Raw genomic sequence first — 25,727 nt, 5'->3', positions numbered from 1 at the left:
GCAGCCAATAATAACTTGACAATCTTGCTGATTTTCGTTAATGATAGGCAAACATCAGAATTTTTATTTTCATTGATTAGTACACACCAGAGTGCATTAGACTGAGGGACAGGGTTAGTCACCCCCTTGCCTGCATCAATAATACCTTTCATTAACAGTTAGGTCAATAGTGGTGTCCTCTGGCTTTTTTCCATCAATGGTCCACCAAACCTCATTGTGAGAGTCCTTCAGGAAAGTAAAAAAGACTTTACAGGGAATGAGTAGCTCCTCTCCTTTAAAAAACAAAAACAAAAAGTGAACCCATTAGTTTGTAAACTTAGCACGGCTATATTTGTTCTACTCCGTGACTAATCGTAAGTTATAAATGTTAAAGGCACCTAAAATCTTACTTCTCGCTAACATTCTAGTGGGCTGCCATAGGGTACTGTATCATGCTTTACTGCAAACCAAACAAACCAAGAGGAGAAAAACAGAACCTTTATATGAAATTCCTAAAATGACCATCTTTCAGTACAATCTATGTATGTTTTAAAATGACAGTTTTGTTCAAAATGGCTCTGACAATGTCATTTTTAGCCCTAAACCTCCATGGACTAGTCTTCTTTGTTATTTCCCTCAGAAAAAAAAAAAAAAAAAAAAGGATGACTAAGAACGGTTCCCCAGATTTTTGGTCCTTAGCCCGGGCAAAATGAGACAGTGCCACTGCCGAGAGGGCTGGCTGCACAGGCCTCACCTGGAGGTGCTCCAGTTACCAGGGTGCAGTCGATAAGTTGAAAGACAATTTACAAAGAGAAATCTACATTATCCTTCGAGGTGGAATATGAGGTTGGGGGATTTCTTGGCAGAAAATAGTAGTAGTGGTGGTGGTAGCAGTAGTAGTAGTACTAGTAGCAAAAACAACAACACACTCCCTGAGAATTTTGTATAATGTACTGTGCTAAATAGTTATACTTATTAATGTTGTAATTTAATTTTAGCAAAATACTATGAGACATTTTTAAAATTCATTTTTTATAGAAGTGAAAACTGAAGCTTTGAGATGCAAAATGCCAGTCCTAGATGAAGTTGTTAACAGGATGAGAATTTGACCTAGAATGACCTTCTTCTAGTCGGGGTTGCCCAGGACAGTCATGTTTTAGGCTTGCTTTCCTAGTTAGTTATTAATATCGACTGCTTTCAATCTCAAACAGCGTGCAGGTTGAGATGATAAATTAGACTGTCATTCTCATTTGAACTCAGGTTGTCTCCCTTAGTGCTGACACTCTGTCCTCTCTTCCCATACACGGCGCTCATCCCTTCCACTCCAGTTTTCTATATTAATATACAGGAAGATGAAGCGAACATGGATTCAGGCATGCTTTTGTAACTGGAATGCGACAGGCAGAGGAAACATACCTAGATGATTAAGTTTAACCTGATAACTGGAAGAATGTTCATATTACTATATAAATCCACCACTAATTCAAGAAAATCTGGCCCATTTGGGGTTGACAGAGCCTTTAAGCGTGTTCGTTGTGTTTTCACAAGGCAGGTCACTACTCGAAACCTTATCTTAATTTGTATGTGGGGGGTACTGTTGTTCTCTACCTGTGTTGATCACTGCCTCTATTACCTTTATTTCACTTTATACAAACGTTCTTTTGTAGCTCTCATTGGTTTGCTGTAATTTTTTTTTGTAAAAGATACAATACAGAAAATGTTAAAATTGTCTATGGTTTTCAGCTTAACTGTAGGGGGCTACGAGTTAGAAGAATAATAAATTTGACCTTATTTGATCAGTAGCAAGTGATTTTTCTCTCTAATGAAAAAAAATTATGAAAACTAAAAAGAGACCCAGGCAGCCACAGCAAACATTTTACAGTGTTCTGAATCAGGGTGTATTAGTTGTATCGGTTGTTAGCTATTATACTCACAGTCCTGACTCTAAGCTCCAACCCTGCCCCTTCATAGTGGAACAGAAGCTTGAAGGATGCCTTGTGCTCATGTTACAGCCTTGGCAATGCAAAGGCTTGTGCCAGCTACAGTTCGCATCAAGGAGAAATCACTAATCAGGAGAGGAAACCCACTAGCAGAGGAAGAAGGGAGCAGCAGCTGCTGAGACAGAAGCAGAGAATCCCTGAGCTCCCCATGGGATCTATGAGGTGGCTAATACCCAGAGCTGCCTTTCTGACAACATGTTTCTGTGTGTGTGTGTGTGTGTGTGTGTGTGTGTGTGTTTTAACAATAGCCCTCTATTCTTTTGTGGGAACTTGTATGGCATTTTATTCCTTATAATTAAGAGAATCTAACTGAAATTCAGAGGCACAGCTATAATTACCTGGTTCTTTCTCATAGACCACACGATCGTTGGGTGAATAGATCTGGGGGGGCAAGGCATAAACTGGTGAGCCTGTGAGAGCATAAAGAACAAAGGGAGATGATATTAAGTCATGCAGTTTTTTCCCTTTTAACTCATTTCAAAAATCTTCTCTTCTGTGAAGCCTTGCCCAACTTCCTGGCATAGTTTGTCAATTCTTCTTGAGAAGGCCCACAGTCCAATACATAATCAACTATAACATTTCAGTCATATAAAACAAGCAAAGAAATAAACATAATATATTGATTATCCTCCATATTTCAAAATATGTTTAATCAGTGTTTTTGCTTTTCAAAGCTTACATAAGCTAGACTTCTCGTTCTGTATCATAATTAATTGTCCTCATGTCTTTCTCAATTATTTATTTTCTATATATTTCTCCTCAGCATTCCCAGAGTGCCTATAATATAAGACCTAGTTAAATAAATATTCAATGAATGACTAAGTGGAAAATTTGAAATCACAATTATAAGTACAGCACACAAGTATGTCTGATGTCCAGTTATCAGTTGAAGGTTCATTCATAGAATTGATGGTCTTTATGACATTCTGTACTCTGAAACTGAGTGGAAAATATCCTGAAGGAGCTCCATATCATATTATTTAAGAGTACAGGCTTCAGCCCTGGCTGGTGTGGCTCAGTAGATCGAGCGCCAGCCTGCAAACCAAAGGGTCGCTGGTTCGATTCCCAGTCAGGGCACTTGCCTTGGTTGCAGGCTAGGTCCCCTGATGGCAGGGGCGGGGGCACACAAGAGGCAACAACGCATTGATGTTTCTCTCCCTCTCTCCTCCCTCCCTTCTCCTCTGTCTACAAATAAATAAAATCTTTTTAAAAATATTAAAAAAAATACATACAGGCTTCAAATATTCAATGACCAGGGTGTTCTAATCCCAACTTGGCCATATACTAACCATACGAATCTGATTTTTTTACTAAATCTTTAAAAAGTTAGTTTTCCTCAACTGTAAAATGAGAGTAATTAAACTCATCTTACAGATTCATTATAATGGTTAAAGTAAGTAAGGCATATTGAAGCTTCCACTGCATGTAAATGTATATACTAGGAGCCACTGCCAAGATGAATATAAGGTTAGATTATTCATTTGACTTTTAAAATCCATTCACATTAGGTTCTAAATTTAGTCTGAATTTTCTTCTGAATTAGTCCCCAACTCAGCACTATTCAGAAAGTAAGCAGAGAAAGAGGAAAAGTGATTACAAAAGTGTTTGATTTGAATTTATTTGCACTATATTAAATCCCTTTTTACAGAAATACATATGCTGAATCTGGTGTCAGGCTGGTAGAAAAACCTTGAGCAAAACGTCAGAAACCTGGGATTTAGAATGACTTCTACTAATGCATTGAATGTCTCTGACTCAACAGGTTACTTTCTGTTCTGGGGACTCGATGTTTCCATCTATTAAAAGATAGGATTTCAACTTTTTTTTCACAAAAGTGTGCAAATATCTTATATCAATGATTTACAAGATATTTTTAAAAGATGATAATAAATTGCCTTTATTTAAGAAAAGATAGGGTTTGACAAAATCTGATGTGCTCTCATTTTAATACAGTGGGCACAGTGGGTTTGGGGTTCTCCTCTAAACACCACGATCCTGGCACACTGTCCATTCCACTTTCCCAGTTTCTCGTCCCCTCGCCTCTCAGTGCAAACCAACGGTTGAACACTGCCAGCAAATACCTTCAGCATTCACTACCACAGCAGTGCACAGAAATACGTAGATGGCTTAATTTGATTAAAACACTTTTTGGACAATAATATTTACTACTGTTCATTGAGTCTCTACTGCTTCCCTGGAGCTACATTAGCATAATATGTATATTATTTCTAATATTCTAAGCTATGGAGACTGAGACTTTGGTCAGAATCATATTGCTTGTAAATGGCAGTAGTGCAATTTGAACACAGATCTGTCTGTAGTTCTTTTCACTGCTCACACTGCCTTTACTTCACTTACTCCCATATTCATTCAATAGACTAACAGGTACTGAATGCCCACTATGCACATGGAAATGCTGGAGGCTCTGGGGATAGTGCAATAAACAAAAAACTTAAGCTTTTTTCCTTAAATATCTTACACACTTGTGGGTAATAAACTAGTAACAGACAAAAGATGATTATTGCATTTTTGTCATGTGCACTTAATACGAGTCATGCTCACCTACCACCTTCACAGTCAGAGTCCTGGTGAGGTGGAACTCACGCCCGTTTTCTGGATATGTAACGACACACGTGTAATCTCCATTATTTGAAACCAGGGCTATGAAAAAACTCAAGGTCAGGTTTTCGGGTACCACATTATTAAAGTTTTGTATTTTCTGACAGCCCTAGAAGGAATAAAAGAAAAGATGCTTACTGTTTCGACACAGGCGTAGAAAATATACAAGCACACGCACACACCTGATTTGGCACAGAATATGGAAACAGTCTACGCTGGCTGCACCTTTTACAGAACTATCTTGCTTGGGCCTTTGACAATGTTTCTGTAAAGAGCGAATGCATTACGTTTTGTCATCTTTTGTGACATAAATTCAAAAGCACAAGCTTCTTGTCTCAGGATCCAGTATTTGAATTCTGGGAATCCCATGTTAACAGTGAAGTATGGCTAAAGTATTGAAAAACAATTAAGGGAACTTAAACAACTGCTTGCTCTGCTATTTTAAAAAAATATATTTTCATTTTTCTACATTTCTTCTCTGTTTATATTAATTCAGGAATCCAGTCCCTCTGCTTGACCCAATTTAGATGTATGGTTTTGGCATTCTTGATCTCTCTGTGGAATCACTGCAGTAGCCATTTCCAAAGTTTTCGGTGTTTTTCATCTACTTGTTCTGTGTGTTACAATTAGATATCACAGAGTCCAGAATCTAAAAATAAAAAATATTTTTATGAGTATTACCAAGAATTGAATTTATTTCTGCTCCAACTCATATTTTAATATCTTAAAATTTTGTGATTAAAATAGCTCATTCAATATAACTAGAATTCTATTTGAATCTATCAGCTCTACTAACTGGTTATATTGTTATTTTTTGTTGTTGTTGTTGTTTTAGAGAAAGAAAATGATGTACTCATCAGTGACCAAACATATGTTGAACACTTACTTTTATAAAAACTTAGTGTTTGTTTTCCCTTAAAATACCAAAAAATTCAATTATGATGAAAAGGATTAGGTATCTCTTACTTCCTTTAGATCTTTAAAATTCTGCGAGTCTATTACTGCCTTGTACTTTCAATTTCCTGTGTTGAAATATTTAACTTTAATTCTTGAATACTTAAGGTTTTCTTCGATTCCTGGAGAATGTGTTTTGAAACACGACACTTACACTAAGTGGCACATTGTGTAATTCTCTGTAACAGGAAATACGTCTTTTAAGAACAGCACCAAACATTTCATTCGTGGAGATGATTATCACAAGGAAGCTAATACTCAGTTATTTTCTGAATACAATTTATCCTGTTTTGATAAAAGTGTTTCTAGAGCTTGTCACGTCAGCCAAAGAGTTCAGTACTTTCAGGTTATCACAAAGTGTCAGACCACAAAGGCCTGTGCTCATAATGGATTTATGTCAGATTTGGTTTAAATTGAGTTTAGACTATCTATAGAGGCCTGTTTGAGTTTTGTGACACCTTCTGTTTAAACAGTCCTAAGATACTTTCTTCTCTCATTTGTTAGTTTAGCTATTCTTTAATCTCTGCTAAGTAGACAGATCAGACTAAATAAACATGCCCCAGTTTTAAAAGTGGAAAGGAAAAGAGCTGGACAGATAAAGAGATATTCCAAATGACACAGTGCAGACCTAAAACTCAGTTTTCCAGATAGCTGAATAAAGGTCTTTAACTAGCTTCTTAACTAAGAATAAACACCTCTGCTCAGCAGTTAGTGGAGGCTGGAAACAATTATACTGACCGAGACATGAACTTACATACACCACATTATCTCATCTGAGCATCATTCCAAACTCAGCAGCTGGGAATGCTCTTGTGCCCATTTTATAGATGAAGATACAAAGGACTAGAAAGGTTAAGTAATTGTCAACGTCAAAGAGCTTGGCCGTGCAAGAGCTGGGATTTGAAACTGGATCTAGCTGTTTCAAGGCCTTCGCCTTCCTCCCACCCCCCAGTACAACTTTGCTGTTCTACTTCATTATTTTTTTAATTTTTTTTTATTGAATTTTCCATTATTATTTATCTCCTGTAATCTCTCCTCCCCACCACAGTCACCACACTGTTGTCCATGTCCATGAGTCCTTTTTCTTACTTGCTCATTCCTCTACCCCCTCACTGCGCCCCACTCCTCCAGAGCTGTCCCCCTGCTCTGTGAGTCTGTCTCTGTTTGGCTTGTTAGATCAGTTTCTTCATTCGATTCTACATATGTGTGAAATCACGTGGTATTTGTCCTTCTCTGACTGGCTTATTTCACTTTGTATAATGTTCTCCAGGTCCATCGATGCCGTCACAAAGGGTAAAATTTTCTTCTTTGCAGCATCATTTACAATTACCAAGAGAAGGAAACAGCCCAAGTGTCCATCAGTATTTAAAACAACTATGGGACATTGACACACTGGAATGCTACTCGGCTGTAAAAGAGGCCTTGCGTTTAATCCCACCTGACACTGTCTCCTTACCCTATCCTGAGGTCTTGCGCACGTGCCGCACCGGGGCCAGCTCCATTGCTAACAGTGTAATGCGGTTCTATCATCTATCTGTGGCTGGTTCCTGCAATTAGTGGTAAAGTGGAAAGGCAACTTTTCAGAATGAGGAGTTAGTGGTGGTAGTGAACTTGTTAAAAGCACTTCCTAGGAATACACTAAAAGGAACTTGTGTTTTTGACTTGCCAATTATCATTAATATAAAATTAAAAACACATTATTTAGGACTCATAATAGGTGCTACAAATATAAAATTGTACTTCTGACTCAAACTCCAAATAGTTTTATTCATTTATTCACCCTTGAGCGTTAGTCACTAATCCATGTTCCAGGAACTGTTTGAGGTCCCGAGAATATGGCATAGAATAAACAATGTGTCAGCCCTCATGAACTTTTCATTAATACAGAAATGAAATTAGAGACATCAGAATAGTAAGGAAAAATGGTACAAAAATAGGTACGTGTTGACTTCTTAACTTCCCTTTTGTCTTCATCTTATTCCAAACCCGAGACAGAGAATTTGAAATGTGGTCTGGATATGCTTATGGCCATTCACAGGGTATATGAGTCAGAGGTGTAAATCCGCCTTCTCTTGGGATTTTCCCTTTGCATAAGGCTGGATACAAATGTAGGTCGGGGACAGATTTCTCACAGAGCTGCTTTGTTTAGAAAACTATTTCACATTGAGGGATATGTCACAAAAGCATTGGTAAAGTTTGGGTTTTAATCCGCTATTTAAGAAAACACTGACTATTCAAGATTGTGAAATTAACTAGTTTTAACCAAAAGAAATAAAAACACCCATTTCAAAGCTACTAGACCTACGTATGAAATACAAAGAGGAAGCAAAGGCAGTATTTTACGCCCTCGGCATGCATGTGTGTGGTGGAATGACATGGCAGCACCGTTCCTGCACCAGCCGCAGTGTATGGTGAGCTCTCTGCTTCTCATGAGCAGATGCATCTCTAGACCCCTCAGCACACACACCTGAGACACGAAGAACGTTTTAAACATAATAAACTATACCTGAAAATAAAGCCTGCAGACTTTATTATAATTTCAAAATCAATCATTTGGCATCAAGGGGAAAAATGTAGAAACAAAGATCTAGATACCCGAAGAATAAAAACACGCATTTCCAAATACGAGGAATAGGTTAACAGTAAGTGGATTTCCACTACGAGGCAAACATTTTTCTGACTAGAAGACAAATCATCCATTTAGATGATCTATCAGTTCCTCATTCTGAATTCAAAAGAGAGAAGTTAAATAAGACAGCAACTTTTCAATCTCATTGTGGTAGCCATGGTAACCTGCCATGACACATAGGTAAAGCACAGCAGACAGAACGACTTTGAGAACCTTGAGAGGAAACACACCACGTGGGGAGTTGCGGGGTGCACACACCATTCAAGAACCACGTGAGGGGGCACACACAAACAATGGGAAGGACACAATTCCTAACCAAAGGTATGTGCAGCCTCATGGAGAATTGCAACCGATATTGTGAAAGGCATATCAGGGCCCGGGAGTGGGGGGAGATGAAATGGAGAACATTTAGAGAAACTTCATGCAGAAAAAAGACCTGAGCTTGATCTTAAAGTATAAATAGAATATTAATAGCTATTAAGCAGGAGAGGAGACAAGGGAGAGCAGCACTCCAAGCACAGGTAAACCCTGTGAATGACTTCCCTGAACTCTCATAGCATTCTGCTCTCTGTGTCAGTACTTAACTAACTTTATATTGTGTTTTCATTTAAATGTTTTTTCCATTACAGTTCCGATTCAATATTATTTGTGTTAGTCTCAGGTGTACAGCAGAGTGGTTTGACAATCATATACTTTACAAAGTGTTCCTCCCAATATTTCCAGTACCCACCTGGCACTACATACACTTATTACAGTATTATTGACTACATTTCCTATGCTGTGCTTTACTTAACTAGCTTTGTAAAAATAATGTCTTTTCATGTTTATCTATTCCTCTAAAAAATTTACTCCTGTGGGGACATATGAGGGGAACTATGCCTGCCTGACCAGCAGCTTGCCAAATAATTGGCACGTGGTAAATGATCAATGCATTGTGTTGCATTGAGAGCAGCAAAGACAGAAGACACAGATTTGGAAGCTCATGCAGTATGACACAGGTGGCTATATAAAGGAAAAGATGCGACATTGGTGAGTTGTCGGATGGGGGGAAAGCGGGAGTAAGGATACGGACATAACTGAGATAATAAGGTTAGAAGAGTTAGGGATATCTTGACATTTCTGAATTAAGATTAAGATTGTGTAAAATACATCAGACTCATTTACAAAGTCTCATAAGAGTTTTGTACACCAGCCACTTTCAATGAACAAAACTAAAGCCATCCAATGTTTAAGCAACCAATATTTACAAAATCCCATCTATGTGGCAGGCACTGTGGTAGGAGTTGGGCATATATTAGCTATTAAATACATAAATGACCCTTATTCCTATGGAATTTTCCAGTACAATTTAATTCATTCAATTATTTAATCAATTGCTAAGTACAAAGGTGTTTTTTTTTTTTTTCTGTGTGCTTGGTATTCAAGGGAAAGAAAGAGATCATGATCTAGTATCATAGTAACAAAAATGAGATATGAATTAAATGCTATCAAAATAGAAAGCAGATGACTCATTCGGCCTAATTCAGTCTTAAGGCTTCACAGATATTTGAACTGGGTGTAAGTTTATAGGATGGATCTTGGGTCCTCGGAAGCCTTGAAACTCTATGTAAAATGCTGTGTGTATATATACAAGGTCTGACCATAAAGTATTCAGCCATGTAATATGAAAAATAGAAACATTTACTGAAGAAGATACAAGATACAAGAAACAGTGTAGGACAATGATGCCTCTGTCCTCATTAAATTATGTATCTTGGGACCTCACACAGTTCTCCCAATCACCATCAGCTGCCCCGTCATATTTCCCTGAATCTCATCAACAATCTGAAATCTCTTCCCTTGCAAAGGTGATTTTAGTTTTGGGAAAGTCCAGAAGTTGCAGGCCACCAACTCTGGGCTGTAGAGGGGCTGAATCACCTGGGTGATTTGATGTTTCACAAAAAAACTCTGCACGAGATGTGATGCATGAGCAGGTGCATTGTTACGGTGAAGCTGCCAGTTACCAGTTGCCCATAGCTGCGGCCTCCTGACTCATCTGAATATTTTCCGCAGAGGAATGTTCTAGCTCAACACAAAATTTGATGCAGATTCATTGCTCTACTAGCTCAGTCATTTTGAATGTGATGGCCACCCAGTACACGTGTTCACTCAATGGCGTCTACCACCCCACTGACTAGTAAAGTCATCATTATTAACACTTGCACATTCAAATCCACTCTCCTTGGCTTCCAGGTTACATCAATGTTGTGCAAACAATTCTTGCTATATTAACAGTGGTTGGACATTTTCTGGACAGACCTTGTATGCATATATGGAATTAAACATGTATAGTTTGAAAAAAACACATGATACAGATTTCCTTCATACCAGAAATTAAAAATCACTATAGGGACACTGTCAGGAAAGGAAAGAGATACAGGACAAATCAAACTACATAGTGAGATCAGTCTGAAACCAGAGCTTTAAAAATATAGTTTGTTACACAGACCTTGAACTAACTTCTCTACAATATATGCTATGCCAGTGTATGAAGGCCAAGCCTGATGCTTTTGTCAAAAATGTACTTTCCTGATGGCATTTTGTCAGAAAAAGCAAAGATTTTCCACTTTCCTGAGAGAGATTTATAAACAGTACCAGACCAGTTCTGATTACTTTTACACTGAAAATTAGAGGTGGAGGTAATAAATCAATTTTAATGATTATACTCAGCACAAGAACAACCAGCTTTTCACAGACTAACGTTCAGAATGATATCCATTCTCCTAAATAGTAGTTTAGAGCATTTCAGCTGCTGGTATAAATGTAATATGCAAAACACCCAATAAAATGGATTCTCTGATTGAAAGTCAGAAGGGGAAAATTTCCTCTGTTTTTTGTAAGTACTTCAGGGCCTGCGGAGGGGAGAATAAAATGCCCAATCTCAACAATGAGGAAGAAATACTCTAGTCATATGAAAGTTAGGATGGCTTACCATAATTTAAAGCTCAGGTCTCTGAATAAATATAATGATAATAGTAAAACCAACAACAAGATCTCTTTACCTGTGTCTTTACTGCTAGTTATTCCCATAATCCAGGGGCATCAAATTCATTCTTACCAGGGGGTGGGGGGCACATCAGCCTCACGGTTGCCTTCAAAGGGTCGAATGTAATATCAACTCCTTAACAATTAAGGAGTAGTTACATTTACACAGTCCTAAAACTATTTCGGCCCTTTGAAGGCAACGTCGAGGCTGATGTGGCCCCCTGAGAAAATGAGTCTGACACCCCTGCCATAGTCCCCAATGTGAATAAACAGGCAACCTCCAATTTATGCGCACGTGCTGTTCCAAAAGCCCTTTCATAGGGTGGCTGTTTGGAATTCAGTAAGTCACTTACAACCCATGGTTTGCTTTCCAGGCTAGTTACAAAACCTGGCTCACTCGACAAACATTTACTGAACATCAATTTAACTCACAGGATTGTTGAATTGGAGCACCAGGAATTCTGGGCCGTGAATGAGGAAAAGCCTTCCACGCAAATGACAGGAGTGAGGTGGAGGAGGCATGCCAAGGAGGAAAGTTCAATCCTGCCCCGTTTCCCCTGCTCCATGTTCTGGAACAGGTCATTTGGATTTTCTGTTCCCTCCAATCTGTTTTTCCAAGCCCCCTCTGATTTCCAGAGCCCTCTATCCACAAGTTTTGGCATGTTCCCCAGTCCAGCCTACAGCCCAACCTGTGTTTAAGTCTACCTCACCCTTCAACGTGTCCTGAGCTCTAGAAGTAAGGACAGGACCACTCTTTCTGGTTCATTTCTGGAGATTATAGGCTTGAAACCAAACATAACTGACCTGAAATAGCAGATTCTCCCATTCTGAGCTAGACTGCTTTTGACTAAATGATATACCATAATGCAAAAGCATGGGCTCTTCATACAGATGGCACAGGGTTAAACCTTGGCTCCTAGCTCGGTGACCTTGGGCATAGCTCTCAATTGCTCTGTCCTTCAGTTTTCTTAACTATAAAATGGAGAACACAAGCTAACTTACCTCATACTGAGAGAATTACGTGAAAGAATTAAAGCATCTGGAAGAAGCCCTGTGCTCAATAAATGTTAGCTCTACTGTCTACCTCTCTGAGCCTCTGCTTCATAATCTGTGAAAGGATGACATCTGTCTTGAAGTTTGGTGACGAGTATTCCATGTAACACATACAGTACCTAGCACAATGCATTTTACAAGTAAAATGCAAGAATTGTTAGTTTCCTTTTCCTTTTTTCAATGGATCAGTTTTCATCTTTGTGCTAAGAGGAAGCAAATTGCTGAAAATTATTAGTGTATCCTTTAACTCTCACACACTTTTTTTGTGTTACAAAAAAAGACTATTTGCACAATGTCAAGGCAGGGAATTCCGTTAATAACAATTGAAAGAGAACCACTCTAGGAGGGCCGAGATACCTAAGCGGATGTAGGGAGTTACTGTAGAAGGCAGAAGACAGAAAGCAATGTCAGCAGTGCGATGCAGTGCTGGGAAAATGCAGCTGCCAAGAACCCTGATTCTGTACCCAAGATGGCAGCACTGTTAGAATTAATGGTTTCAGGCAGTTACACAAAGAGAGAGAAAGAAAAGCAGTATACCACACAACGAGAGTGACCTTTTGTGGAGACTAGGAAGGTTGGCTGGTTACCCACTGCTGTTTTGTCACTTGCACATTGTTGGGTATCTGCCATGGCAGTGGTCTGAGCACTGTGACTCGTTTCCTCGGTCTCCTTTCCAGGCTTTCTGACTTCATTCACCCCATGAACGTTCTCCCCAGATTTTAGTGTTAGTCCTTAAGGGCTCCAACTCTCACATATTAATAGATCAGCAATTTTCAACCAGTGCGCCGCAAGAGACTCACTGGTGTGTCACAGAGCTATTAAAACACGCAATACCTCAGTAGTTAGTCAGGGGTGCTGACATCGTCCCCTTTAGACTGTCAAATTAAAAAAAAAATGACAACAGTGAACGCAAAAATAGGTATCTGGTGTCAATGAATCAAAATTATACCTATTTTTTTGTCAGATAGACAAAAATATATTTTTGGTGTGCCACGCAATTTTAGTAATTAGTTTACATGTGTGATGAGATGGAAAAAGTTGAAAATCGCTGATAGAGATGCATCCAATTCTTTGACTCCAACTTTGACTTTTCTCCTGTGCTCCAGATTCTTACACATGCAGCCACTACTGACTGGCCACTGCCACCTAGATGCCTCGAACTCAATATGACATCACCTACATCCTTCACCTGCTCCCCAAACCCGCTCCTCCTCTGCTACTTCAGACTTTCACACATTCACCCAACCAGAAAAAACGGAAACCTGGGGCTCAATGGAGACACAGAGATGGGTATGGCAACACTGTGTCCTTAAGGAGTAGTCAGTTTCACAGAGCAGATGCATGTAAATTTCTTCCTGTTCTTCAAACCAACAATAAATTCTCTTTGGCACTCTTGTGCAACTTAGAATTCTTATTAGATTATTTTGAAGCACATCACAGATATTGCATAATTTAATTTGTAAACACTTCAGTATCTCTAAATGACAAAACGCTTTCTGCAAGCACAGCTATCCCACTGTTATCATGATTTAAAACAGTAATAATAAGTCACTGATATCATTAATATTCTTTTCAAATTTCCCTGATTCTCTCGTAACTTGTTTTATAGTTTGTTTGAACAAAACATGATCTAAGGCTTTTACATTGCAATCGATCTGAAATATCTCTTTCTCACTGTCATTTTCTCACATTGTCCCCTCCCTTCTTCTTAATTGTTTTCTTACAAAATGCAATATATGAAAAACACTCGGAACATAAGATGTGTTAATAAGTTATTATAAAGCAAACAGCTTTGTTACCACAGCTCCGGTCCAGGAATAGAATGTTGCCAGTCGCCTTCCACATGCCCTGGGTCAGTCCCAGCTCTTTTGCTACCCACCAGAGTAGCCCCCATGTACTTCACAGCAAAATCGCTCCTTGTTTTCATTGATCATGTTACCACATCTGTGTGTGTCCTTAGACACTTACAGTCGCATCTATTTTAAAATTTGTCTCATATGTTTCTTTTAGTCAATGCATTCCCACGCCACGCCTTTGTTTTTCTTACCATTTATCTGTTGAGTAACCCCAGGCATTTGGCATATACAGTTTTCCAGTCTGGATTTTGCTGACTGCAAACTCATGGTGCAGGTCAGTATGTTCCTTTGTTCTCTGTCCTTCCCACAAAATGGCAGCAGTGTCCAAAAGTTTAATCCACTTGGCACAATTATAATCGATATTATTCTTTCATCAAAAGTAATATGTCTGGCCGCTACACTTCTTGTGATGGTAGCTGTCATTGATGCTTGATGCTTAGATTTATTGGGTCATTGGGGGTTACAAAGTAATTATATACTTTTATAAAAACATGCCTCTCTGCAGCTTTTTATAACATATCTTATAGGAAAGACAGAATAAATACTCAATTTTCCTCCTTTATATACCAGCTTCCAAGATAAAAAATTTAGTTTCTATTATCATCCAAATGTGATCAATTAAATATTCTGAATTAGCATTATCAGCTTCTACGGACTTAAACTTAATTCATGGGATTTGAGCTATTATAAGTTATACCTTTACTGAAATTCAAATTGTTCCATTTTGGCCAATGGAAAACTCTTAAAATTCACTCCTCACTCATTTCACGATGACTTAAACAGAGACAGATGCTAAAATTTTGAACTATGTTTATGGAATTGCCTATTTTGTCCTTTATTTCTGTCAACTTTTGCTCCACGCATTTTGAAACACTGCTATTAGGCACATATAGTTTAATTATTTTTATACCTTCCTCAGGAATTGACCCTTTTATTATTCTGAAAAGTCCTCTTTTATCTCTAATTACACTCATTGTCTTAAAGCCTACTTTATATACTTTTGGTATATACATTCCACCCTCGTCATTTTTATCCATCATTTAATTTTGATTTACATTTGCTCTCCCTTCCACTTTCTGTTAATCTTAAGGCATTACCTACTGTGCTCATTTGCTGTTATGTTCCCCTCACTTTAGCTTCATTCCTAAAATGACTTCTAAGTTCTTACTGAGTTTTATAATTTCTGAACTTTCATAATTCTAATTTATTTATATTAATCTTTCTCATCTTGTATCATTTCTTAATGTTTTTAGTTCATTTTTGAAATGGTGGTTTATAATATATCCTTCTGCCACACTTTTTTTTCCTGTAGAATATTATTCTGCTTCTTATTCTCCTTTTTCTTATAATTCCAAGTGGGAGGTTTACCATGATTATTTTTTGTTTTCTGAGTGTTACAATTTGGCAAGATTTTCTTACTTAACAGAGATTCCTCTTCAAAAGTATGGTCTTGAGATTTCCTGACTGTGCTCTGCTCTCCTTAGTCTTCTCTTCCCTTCCTCAACTCAGGGTGGGGTGAAAGTAGGGTTACAGGTGTTCATTTGGAAAATAATGCAATAATTAATAAATTATAATACAAAAGTTAACTGTTTCACATAACAACTGTAAACATACTTTTGCCCCACCCTGTATTAGCCTGATCTTGTTTACTTTTTTTTAAAGCCTCACCCAGAAGTATGTTTACTGATTTCACAAAGAGAGGGAGGGAGAGTGAATGAGTGAGTGAGAGAGAGATATCGATTGGTTGCCTCCTGTAAGCATCCTGACCAGGGATCAACCCACATCCTCCTGGTGCCCGGGATGACACTCTGACCAGTCCAGTCACCTAATGGGGGCCTGATCTTGTTTACCTTTGATTCCACTCCCAGTCATTTCTCCTCATCATGGGTGGCCATCGTTCAGAGTTCCAATGCACTAGAAAAATTCCAAAAAGCATCTTGGACTCACGCTTCCCAACTTCAGCTGCTGTTCCTAAATTGCCTCACTGTACGTTCCAGTAAGTACACCTGGCTTTCGGGGGATTTTGTTCTGCCAGATATCACCTTGTTTTCATCTATTCCTGTTCTCTAGAGACATTGGTTTTGTATGGGTCGTGTTTGTGGTTTGTCTCATTTGTTTTATTGAAAGTGATTCTTGTGGATACCTTGACACTGTGCATTGTCTTAAATGTTGTCCCGGCATTTTTGGCTCGGGCTTATGTGGGTATTTGAAGGTAGTGAAAAACGGCTGCCGTCATGCGTGCTGCCTTCCAGCACTACCATTTCTGATTAAACATTTCCCAAATCCCTGAGATGTGACAGACCACAGGTGGACTGTGCCCATAAATAAGGGCAAGCATGAAAACACATACAAGTAATAAAATACAGTATTGACTAGTCAAGGAATTGATATTCACCAGATGAATTAGCAGTTTCCAACTTCACTGAGCAGAGAATGAAAGTGGGCAACATTTCTCAAATTGCATTTCATGGGAAGTTAACAGAAATGAAGTAATTTTAGTAGTCAGTGAATGCAATTTAAGAAATGATGGGTTGAGACAATGTGTTCTCCAGCACAACCTTTAAAATGTTACCAGGTGAGGAAGCAGTGAAAGATTTGTATGAAGTCACTAAAGAAGACATTAAAGATCTGATGAGAAAAATCTGTTTCTACATCAACTCAACAAATAATTACTGCCATCTCAGAGAGGGTAAAATGCCCTCCAATTTGCTTACCATGTACCAAGTGACGGTTGGTTTGACACTGGGAGGGAAAAATCCATCTACATTTGGACAAGTGATCTTCTGAACACTATATTCTATATACAGTTTATGCACGGGGACTTTCATGGGAGAATTGAAGCAGCTATCTTTTTGGACAACTTCCAGAGGAAATGCAACTTTGCTGCAATATGTGGTGTTCCTGAAAAGAGAAATATGCAATGAATGGGAAGTCTCATTTGCATTTGTTTTAATGCAGTAAATACATCTGAAAACAAGCTAAGTGAAGTAATGCCATTTACTGAGACTTTATATGTGTGCAAGTTCATGTGAGAATTAAATACATTATGGAGGCATTTCCTAAGTCAATTGACATCACAGAATAAAAACAGACATAATTAACTACTACTGATATGCTAAAATATTTCTATTTTTGATATGCTCCTAAACATGTATATGTGTTTGTCCATGTGTATATATGCATATATATGTATGTGTGCATATGTATATTTAATTTTATGCTTAAAACATTCTCAATAATATTTGGTGCTGGTAAGAGAAAGGTAAGAATACCATATTAACTCAGGGCTGATAATGATATAAACAACCTTTAGAAAATAAATATATTTCTAAAACCATTATAAATGTCTTTGCTTTTGCCCTAGTAATCTTATTTCTGGAAAATTTTTCACTTGATAGAATATGGCAAATTGGTAATGGGAGGAGCACATAATCAAAACTGTCCATCCAGTTTTTGATCAGCAAGGAAAACATGGGAATCAATTTTAAAAATCTATAAAATATGAAGATTGAAATGAAAATCATGGTACAACCATTCAAAGCCGTTGTAATATCCATTAAAAAATCAAGCTGAAGGAAAAAACTAACACATACATAAAACACATTAGAATGTCTGGAGACTGTGTTTTTAGTGTTTGCACAGGTTGTTTTGTCTGCCTAGAGGGCTTCCTATCCCATCACCTCACCTTTCACAAGGAGGTCTTATATGTGATCCTCAACGCACCCTAAATTAGGTCTCTAATTCTCTGAGCACATTTCCTTGTTCTGACTTGCTGTTCTGTTCCTCTTAATGTATTATAGTTCAAACAAGGGCATAACCATATATGTTTACTTATATGCCTTGCATCTAGCATAGTGCCTAAACTTTCAGTGGATGATGAATAAATATTTGCTAAAATGAATGGGATAGATATAAAACTTGTATATACATACAGGAAAACAATTAAGAAAACAAATAATAAAAATAAGTGATTTTTAGGGTGATGAGTAAGTGGATCCACAGTATTAATAATTTCTGTTTAAGGTATCAAATACATATTAAGTCATCAATGGCTCATGAATTAAGACTAAATACAATGGAAGGAGTGGGGGCATAGAGTCCCCTCACCAAGATGGGTGGAGAGAGTGTTTAAAGATGACTCATGACAATGGTAAAAGGGTGGAAGGGGACCGTAGCAGTATGATCTCTACAAACAAATCATAAGCGTCTATCGGATAAAAGTATTCTATAGAAGGTATTATAGAAGGTAAATTTCAGATACATTTTCTGATTTTTTTTAAAAAGGCAATTAACAGTGATTGGGCTGACTTTTCCAGCTCCAAAAGTCAAATCTGGATGTTATCTCAATATCCAGATTTGGGGTATTAAAGAAAGAATACAAGCAGTAAAATCCTAGAACCTGAATCTTAACCTGATGGCCTTAAAGACATCAGGCCTATGATTTCAGTGGTTCGCTTTGCCATTCTTAGTTTGGGAATCAGCTCAGGACAATGAGAAACTTCTGGTGTCCCCACAAGAGAAGTTAAACTTTAGATTTTTCTTTAGACACTTAGAAAATAGGTAGATAGGTAAACTGAAGAAACTATCTGAAAATTAATAAAATAACTTTATTAAAGGTATACTTAGCCCTTAACAGCCATGCAGCCCTGCTCCTATAATGTCAAAGATTAGAAAAGTCCGGGAAGAGCTCGAGATAAGTAGTTGGTTTTTGAGGAAAAGGAAATAGAGATAGTGAAGCACTAGAATGCATAGTAGAGACCAAGGTCATCCAGAAAGCTACTGGTGACCCCATCCCAGATATTTGCTAATGTCCAGATACAAATGTGAACGGGTTAATAATTGTTAAAGATGGAAAGGGGCTCAAAGAGCACTTAGGCTAACTTTCATGTGCAGATATATAGATACTAATGCTCTCAGACATGGACGGACATGGCTACAACCACCAGCTATGCAATGGCAGAGGTGGGATCGTGGCCTAGGTTTTCTGTCTTCTCATCCAGTGCTCTTTCTACTATAATCTTTTCTGACCTTTCCTACAGAGAAGTATTAGGATATAAATAATGGACACGTGACTATTGCAGGCTCCTTGGAAGCCCACACCCCAGTTTAGAGTCCACCTCAATAAAATTAAACAGTCATGTGAAAGCCTCAGAAGGGCCGGCAGAGTTAAGGGACTTCCAAGGCCATAGTGATATGTGTTTCTGGGATAGAGAAGAGGTCCTTCTCCCCTTAATCATTACACAGTTTAAATTTATCAAAGCATTGTCCTAAATGCAACATCAGAGAACAGTTAATACCCAAGAATGACATGGGGCATTCAGAAGGTCTGCGATTAGCTAATGTTATGTTATGTTATGTTACTATAATTTGTTGTCTTGTGTTACACAGCCTTATCATTATAGGCCTAGGCCAAACTGTGTCCTCCCGAGATTCATGTGTTGAAGATCAAACTCTCAGTACCTCAGAATATGACTGTATTTGGAGATAAGCTGTGCAAAAAGACAACTAAGGTCAAATGAGGTCATATGGTTAGATCCTATCCAATACGAAGGATTAGAACCCAGAGGGGAGACCGTGGAGAGAATACAACCTTCTACAAGTCAAGGGGAGATGATTGAAACCAACCCTGTCAACACCTTGATCTTGGAATTCAAGCCTCCAGAACAGTGAGAAAACAAATTTTTAGTTGTTTAAACAACTCAGTCTGTAGTATTTTATTACATCAGCCCTGAAAACCAATGTACTTAATAAATAGTAGGAAACAATGTAAAAAATCCATAACGCAGATGGGGGTTTAAAAAAGAAAGCCCGGAAGCAAAAAGGAACCTTAGAGAAAAAAGTAGCTAAAGAACTAAGCTTTAAAATAATTATTTGTCAGAGAGACCTGAGTTTAATTATTTTTTTTTCAGAGCAAAAGCAACATTAATTGGTAGTACAGGAAAAAATAGGTATATTGGGGAGTAAAATGCAAACTTTACATGAACTTCCAAGAAAAAAGTGGATTTAAAATTTTGTGCAGTGATGGGGTGCTTTGGATTATATCCCTAGATTCCCAGGGATATGGTGTCCATTTGCTTCTTAGGGGGATTTTGGTAGAAGAGTTTTAAAAGCATTGTTCTAATTACATATGATGTCTCTCACATAATTCTTTCTTCTATAAAAGGCATCCCAGGATTTTACTCTGTTTCAGGCACTTTGAAAGAAGACAGTAACAGATACCAGTGGGTTCTGCTCCCTGCCTTGCTTATCCTCTAGCAGGAGTGTCTAACCTGAGGCCAGCGGGCCTCATGAGACCCAGGATGGCTATGAATGTGGCCCAACACAAAATCATAAATTTACTTAAAACATCATGAGATATTTTTGTGATTATATGTCACAAGGTATTTAATGTGTGGCCCAAATATAACTCCTCTCCTTCCAGTGTGGTCCAGAGACGCCAAAAGTTTGGACACTCCTGCAACTCTAGAGGACTAGATGCCTCTGGTGGGGACCAAGTGTAGGCAGGTTCCAACGTCAGGGAAAGGGGACAAATAAACAAGGCCGTGCCCCTAGACACCCTTGATGTATGTCAGGGTGAGGAAAGGAACCACCTACGAAGAATGTTCTCAGGAGCACAGCCATTTTCTCCTCACACTTCTTTCAGCCATGCTTAGCTAAGCCATTGATGTAAAGTGTTCATAACCTTTTCTAGATGTTTCCTTGCCCTCTCCAGCTTCATCGCACATGCCATGCATCATCTGGCTCAAGACCCAGGGACTAAATGGAAAGGAGAATCTCACCACCAAAAGTCGGCCTACCTTAACATGCAGGTGTAGTTGCCCGTGTCATTGAGGAGGGTGGGCCGGAACCAGAGCACGTCCTTCTCCTTACTAATGCGGTTCTCAGGGAGGCGGAAGTTAATTGGTTCCTCAAGATCCCGGTCCTGCCTCGTCCAATACCAGATCAGAGTCAGGCCAGCTGAATGGGCTGTGCTGTAGTTATATTTCAAGAAGTGTTCAAAGAGTGGGCACTTGATGCGAGCGGGCTCATTTTCAAACACTTGGATCTGCCTCATGGTGTCTAGTCCCCAGTCATCGCAGCGTTCTGGAACAATCAAAAAGAAAGAAAAGGCAGATGCATCACCTCATGTTAAACACCGCCAGAGAACACACTCTTTTCGGGACACCCAGTCTTTCCCAGGAAACTCCTTCTCTAGTCATCGGCAATCGCCTCTCCTTAATAACTGCATAGAATAGTCTCCTGGGGTGTGAAGAAATGACTTTGTGCTCATTCCTTCATCATTTTATGAGTATCTCTTGGATAATAATTTCATTTAATAGCTCAAGCCTGTTGAACCCTACAAGGCACAAGGAGAATCTCAGCAGAAACGGAAGCCATGTAGGGATCTCAGTGGGCCATGGACGTCAGCTGTTACATCACACTCCTTTCTCATTTCAAAATTGAGACATGCCATTGCATACCAGAGGATCATTTGTTCATTAACTGAGTATTTAGTAAAGATCCACCATGTGCCCCTTAGGCATAGTTAGGCTCTGGAAGTCCAACAGTGAGCAAGAGCAGATACAGCTCCTGACCTCATCAAACTAACAGTCTAGAGAGCAAGATGAACAAAACCAGAATTTCTTAAGTAAGTACTATTTTATGGCTGTGGTAAGTGCTAAGATAACTGGAAATTTGTGCTAGTGTTGTTCAACCATCAGATAAATGAAATATTACACAAATGATAAAAAACAAACACACAAAAAGCCAGAAGTCATGTGCTCTTTGAGTCCTCTGGGGAGAGGTGGGTCTCTTCAGGGCTCCTGACTGTGGGGCTAGATCTGTGCTCGCCAATAGCCATAGAGTGGGAGCCACATATGGGATTTCACACATCCTGGTTGGCCACATCAAAGTGTTTTAAATAGCAGATAAAATTATTTCATATATTTTGTTAAACTTGATATATCCAAAACACCCTAAATACATTAATGAGTTGTTTTATATTTACATTCCTTTTTTTGTGCTAAATCTTCAATATACAGTATGTTTTACACCTATGGCACGTCTCAATTTGAGCTAGTCACGTGTGTCTGTGGATACCATATTAGGCAGCAGGATTCAGACCTCAGGAAGTCAAGAGGTTTCATTGATACCCATTGGGGAACAAAGGTGCTATCGTTTCAATGACTCAGAGTCAAATAAATTTGTAATGACTTTTATAATTTATTTTTATATTTTTTAAAGATTTTATTTATTTATTTTTAGAGAGGAGGAAGGGAGGAGAAAGAGAGTGAGAGAAACATCAATGTGTGGTTGCCTCTTGCACGCCCCCTACTGAGGACCTGGCCTTTAACCCAGGCACGTGCCCTGACTGGGAATTGAACAAGTGACATTTTGATTCACAGGCGGGTGCTCAATACACTGAGCCACACCAGCCAGGGCTATAATTTACTTTTATAATAAAAAGCAATCACTTGTGCATATAGAAAAAAAAAGATAACAAATATCCTTTTTTTTCTTTTTTAGTTTTAAGAATGATTTATGGATAGAGGGCTCTAGATGTCACACGTGGAGTCCAGAACAGAGAGGCCAAGGCTGATGGAGACTGACAGGCCAAAGCAACCACCTCAAAATGGTTTTCTTTCCTCCTTGCTACCCTCACCGACACACACACACACGCAGATGTATATGTGTGTTATTATTTAATTATGTAATATTCCCTACATTTCAGCTGGTATTAAAACTTTCATCCTAAGGTGAACAGTTTGATAAAATATACTTAATGTCATACTTTATGTAATGTCATTTTAAAATAAAATAGTTATACCACTTTTAAATTATATCCAAAGAAACAGTGATTTACCATATACCAATATCTACCTACAAATATGTAAAGAAGATTTCTTTTAACCATTGGTAATTCTATATTGTTCCTTTTTCTCCTTGAACTTGTATTGATCCCACTATTTTCACACATAATTTTATTTTAATAAAATATATTTTTGTGTGATAATTTTTAACTTTTTCATCATTTTACTTTTCTGTCCAATATATAATACTCTGTATTGAAAAGTTGAATTTTTAAATAAATATAGTATATACAATTTAAATAATATATTTTCAACTTTATAAGTAATTATTAAATATAAAATATAAACATATTAGAAATAATCTCTTTATAATGATCCGAATGGGCTATTTTTGAATGAGAGGGGTTAGGCATTAGTTAAAAACGTTTATGTCGATGTAAGCATTGAGGAAATTTGTCCATAACCAAGAACAAAAAGTGTTTACTTCTAGCACATTTATTCAGTTCTTTAAACTCATTTGGATGTTTATGCCCCATTATATTTTAACCATCAGAAATTATTTTTAATTACCTATCAATTGACATCTCTGGAAGACAGAATTAAAAAAACCAGACTTAATTCGCACTCTTCCTTAAATCCACATCCTTTGCAATTTGATGCTATGCATCTTCCAGTCACGAGGGAGAGTCTATTTTCCCACGCCTTGGATCTGGGGTGTTCTGGTGACTTACACTGACCGACGGAATGCCGCAAAAGCGATTTTGTGTCAGTTCCAAGCCTAGGACCTACAAGTTTTGTTTTTTCTCTTGGAACCCTGCTACCACTATGAGAACAAGCCCAGTGCTATAGAATATTTGTATCCCCACAAAATTCATACTCTGAAACCATAATGTGATAGTTTTTGTAGGTGGGGACTTTGGGAAGTAATTAGGTTATGAAGATGGATCCCCCATGATGAGATTACCCTTATAGGAAGAGAAAGAGGGTTAGCTTGTTCTCTCTCTCTCCCTCCCCCACTCTCTCTCCTCCACCCTCCATCCTCCCTGCCCCCTTCCCCCTTCCCTTCCCTCCATTCCCCTCCCTTCTCTTCCCTTCTTCCTGTCATCTGAGGACAAAGTGAGAAGGGAGCCCTTTGCACACTGGGAAATAGGCCCTCACAAACACCTAATCTGTTGGTGCCTTGTTCTTATATTTCTCAGCCTCCTGAACTGTAATAAATGTTTGTTCTGTAAACCATCAATCTATGCTATTCTTTTGTAGCAGACACAGTTGACTCAGATACTCAGGAAAGCTTCCTGGTAAATAAGAGACACCTGCAGTAGAGCTGACGGACCCCAGCTGGCAGCTGGCCAGCCTCCACCAGCACCCTGTGTGGCCTTGCATAACTGTCCAGAGATGAACAGCAAGCTCATCCTGGTTTACCCAGGCCAAACTTCTGTTAGCAGAACTGACCAAGCAACCCACAGACTCATGAGAAAAATACCCATGAGACAAATACAATGAAGTTTGTCACTAAAGTTTCTGGTAGGTTATTAGGCAAGATTTGGGGGACAGCACATAAGTGACAGAACAAGTAAATTAGTGGCTACTTCAAATTTGATAAAAGCCAAGGATTTGAAGCCTCATGACTTGTAAAAGGATTTGTAAGTAAGTAATAAATCCCTAAGTAAATATTAGATCTGGGAAATTTAACAAACTGACTTTTCTAAGACTCAACAAATTGCTATTGTTTATAATTGCTATGCTTTCACTTACGAACACCTTTGAAAATCCAATACACAGAGAGAGAATTGTGGGATCAAAACATTGTTCATGTCAGTACAAACTTGATAATAAAGTATTTTTATAAAACATCTACCTTATCACATTCTTTAAATTATTTTCAGGAAAGCTCAAAGTTGTAGAATTAGCTCATTCAATGTATAGAAAATTACAACCATAGTTTTTCAAATACCTATGTCAGACTGAATAAATGCATCCAATACACTCTTTTGTGAAACTCCACAAAAACTAAAGAAATTTTTCAAGATATAACTCCAAGTAACAGAAAAAAATTGGAGAAAAGATAACAGCAACATCAAAATGAACAAGTGGTAACCAGCTTAGCCCATTTAAAATGAAAAACCCAAAATCAGCAGAGTAAAGCTAGAAAACAAACCGAATCTTCAATGCAGAATACAGAAAAGACCGGGGAGGAACTATAAACAGCAAGATAAAAAACCATTAGTGCTGTTCACCAATAATTCTGGGTTCTCTTCCTAGGAATGTTACAAGATTATAGTTATATTTCCCTCTAAAATAAGGATACACTGTTTTAAGGGCCAGAGTATATATCATCATGTTCCTTCCCTTCCTTTCTGCCTTGGAAAATATGAAAGTACCGAGGCTGAGAGACTTCCTTAGCTTAGATCCCTTGCTATGGATCATATATAGCAGGGTTTTGTTATGCTAAGTCATAAAAAATAGGAATTGACTTTGTATCAATATGAATAATCTTCTTTTAAAGATTTCATTTATTTATTTTTAGAGAGAGAGGAAATGAGGGAGAAAGAGAGGGAGAGAAACATCAATGTGTGGCTGCTTCTCAAACACCCCCCACAAGGGACCTGGCCCGCAACCCAGGCATGAGACCTGATGGGGAATTGAACCAGTGACCCTTTGTTTCACAGGCCCGCACTCAATCCACTGAGCCACAACAGCCAGGGCTGAATAATCTTTTATTTTGAAGCAAATGCAATCAGTTACCTCAAAAATGAGAACATGGAAGAGGGTAGTGAAATGAGGACAATCATAAAACCTATGTTGAATGTGACCCCCTTTGTTC

The 25,727-nt window shown here is 38.3% G+C and overlaps 1 protein-coding gene across 4 annotated transcripts in view; it reads right to left on the bottom strand.

The window, feature by feature from the left end:
- Positions 1-25,727, bottom strand: part of IL1RAP (interleukin 1 receptor accessory protein) — a 143,482-nt gene that overhangs the window by 20,492 nt on the left and 97,263 nt on the right. For all 4 annotated transcript variants that reach the window (XR_011650862.1, XM_045192044.2, XM_053918213.1 and 1 more), the window contains 5 exons: positions 20,912-21,197; positions 16,829-17,015; positions 4,542-4,707; positions 2,318-2,389; positions 146-272 (listed from right to left, as the gene is read on the bottom strand). Coding sequence is in view for 3 of the 4 variants with exons in the window: in XM_045192044.2 (XP_045047979.2) it covers positions 146-272; positions 2,318-2,389; positions 4,542-4,707; positions 16,829-17,015; positions 20,912-21,197 (838 nt within the window). In the remaining variant the exon portion in view is untranslated. The remainder of the gene's footprint in view (positions 1-145; positions 273-2,317; positions 2,390-4,541; positions 4,708-16,828; positions 17,016-20,911; positions 21,198-25,727) is intronic.

Source organism: Desmodus rotundus, chromosome 2, assembly GCF_022682495.2.
Source record: "Desmodus rotundus isolate HL8 chromosome 2, HLdesRot8A.1, whole genome shotgun sequence".
NCBI lineage: Eukaryota > Metazoa > Chordata > Mammalia > Chiroptera > Phyllostomidae > Desmodus > Desmodus rotundus.
The sequence above is the reverse complement of the archived record's forward strand: the minus strand, read 5'-3'. Positions and strand labels throughout refer to the sequence as shown.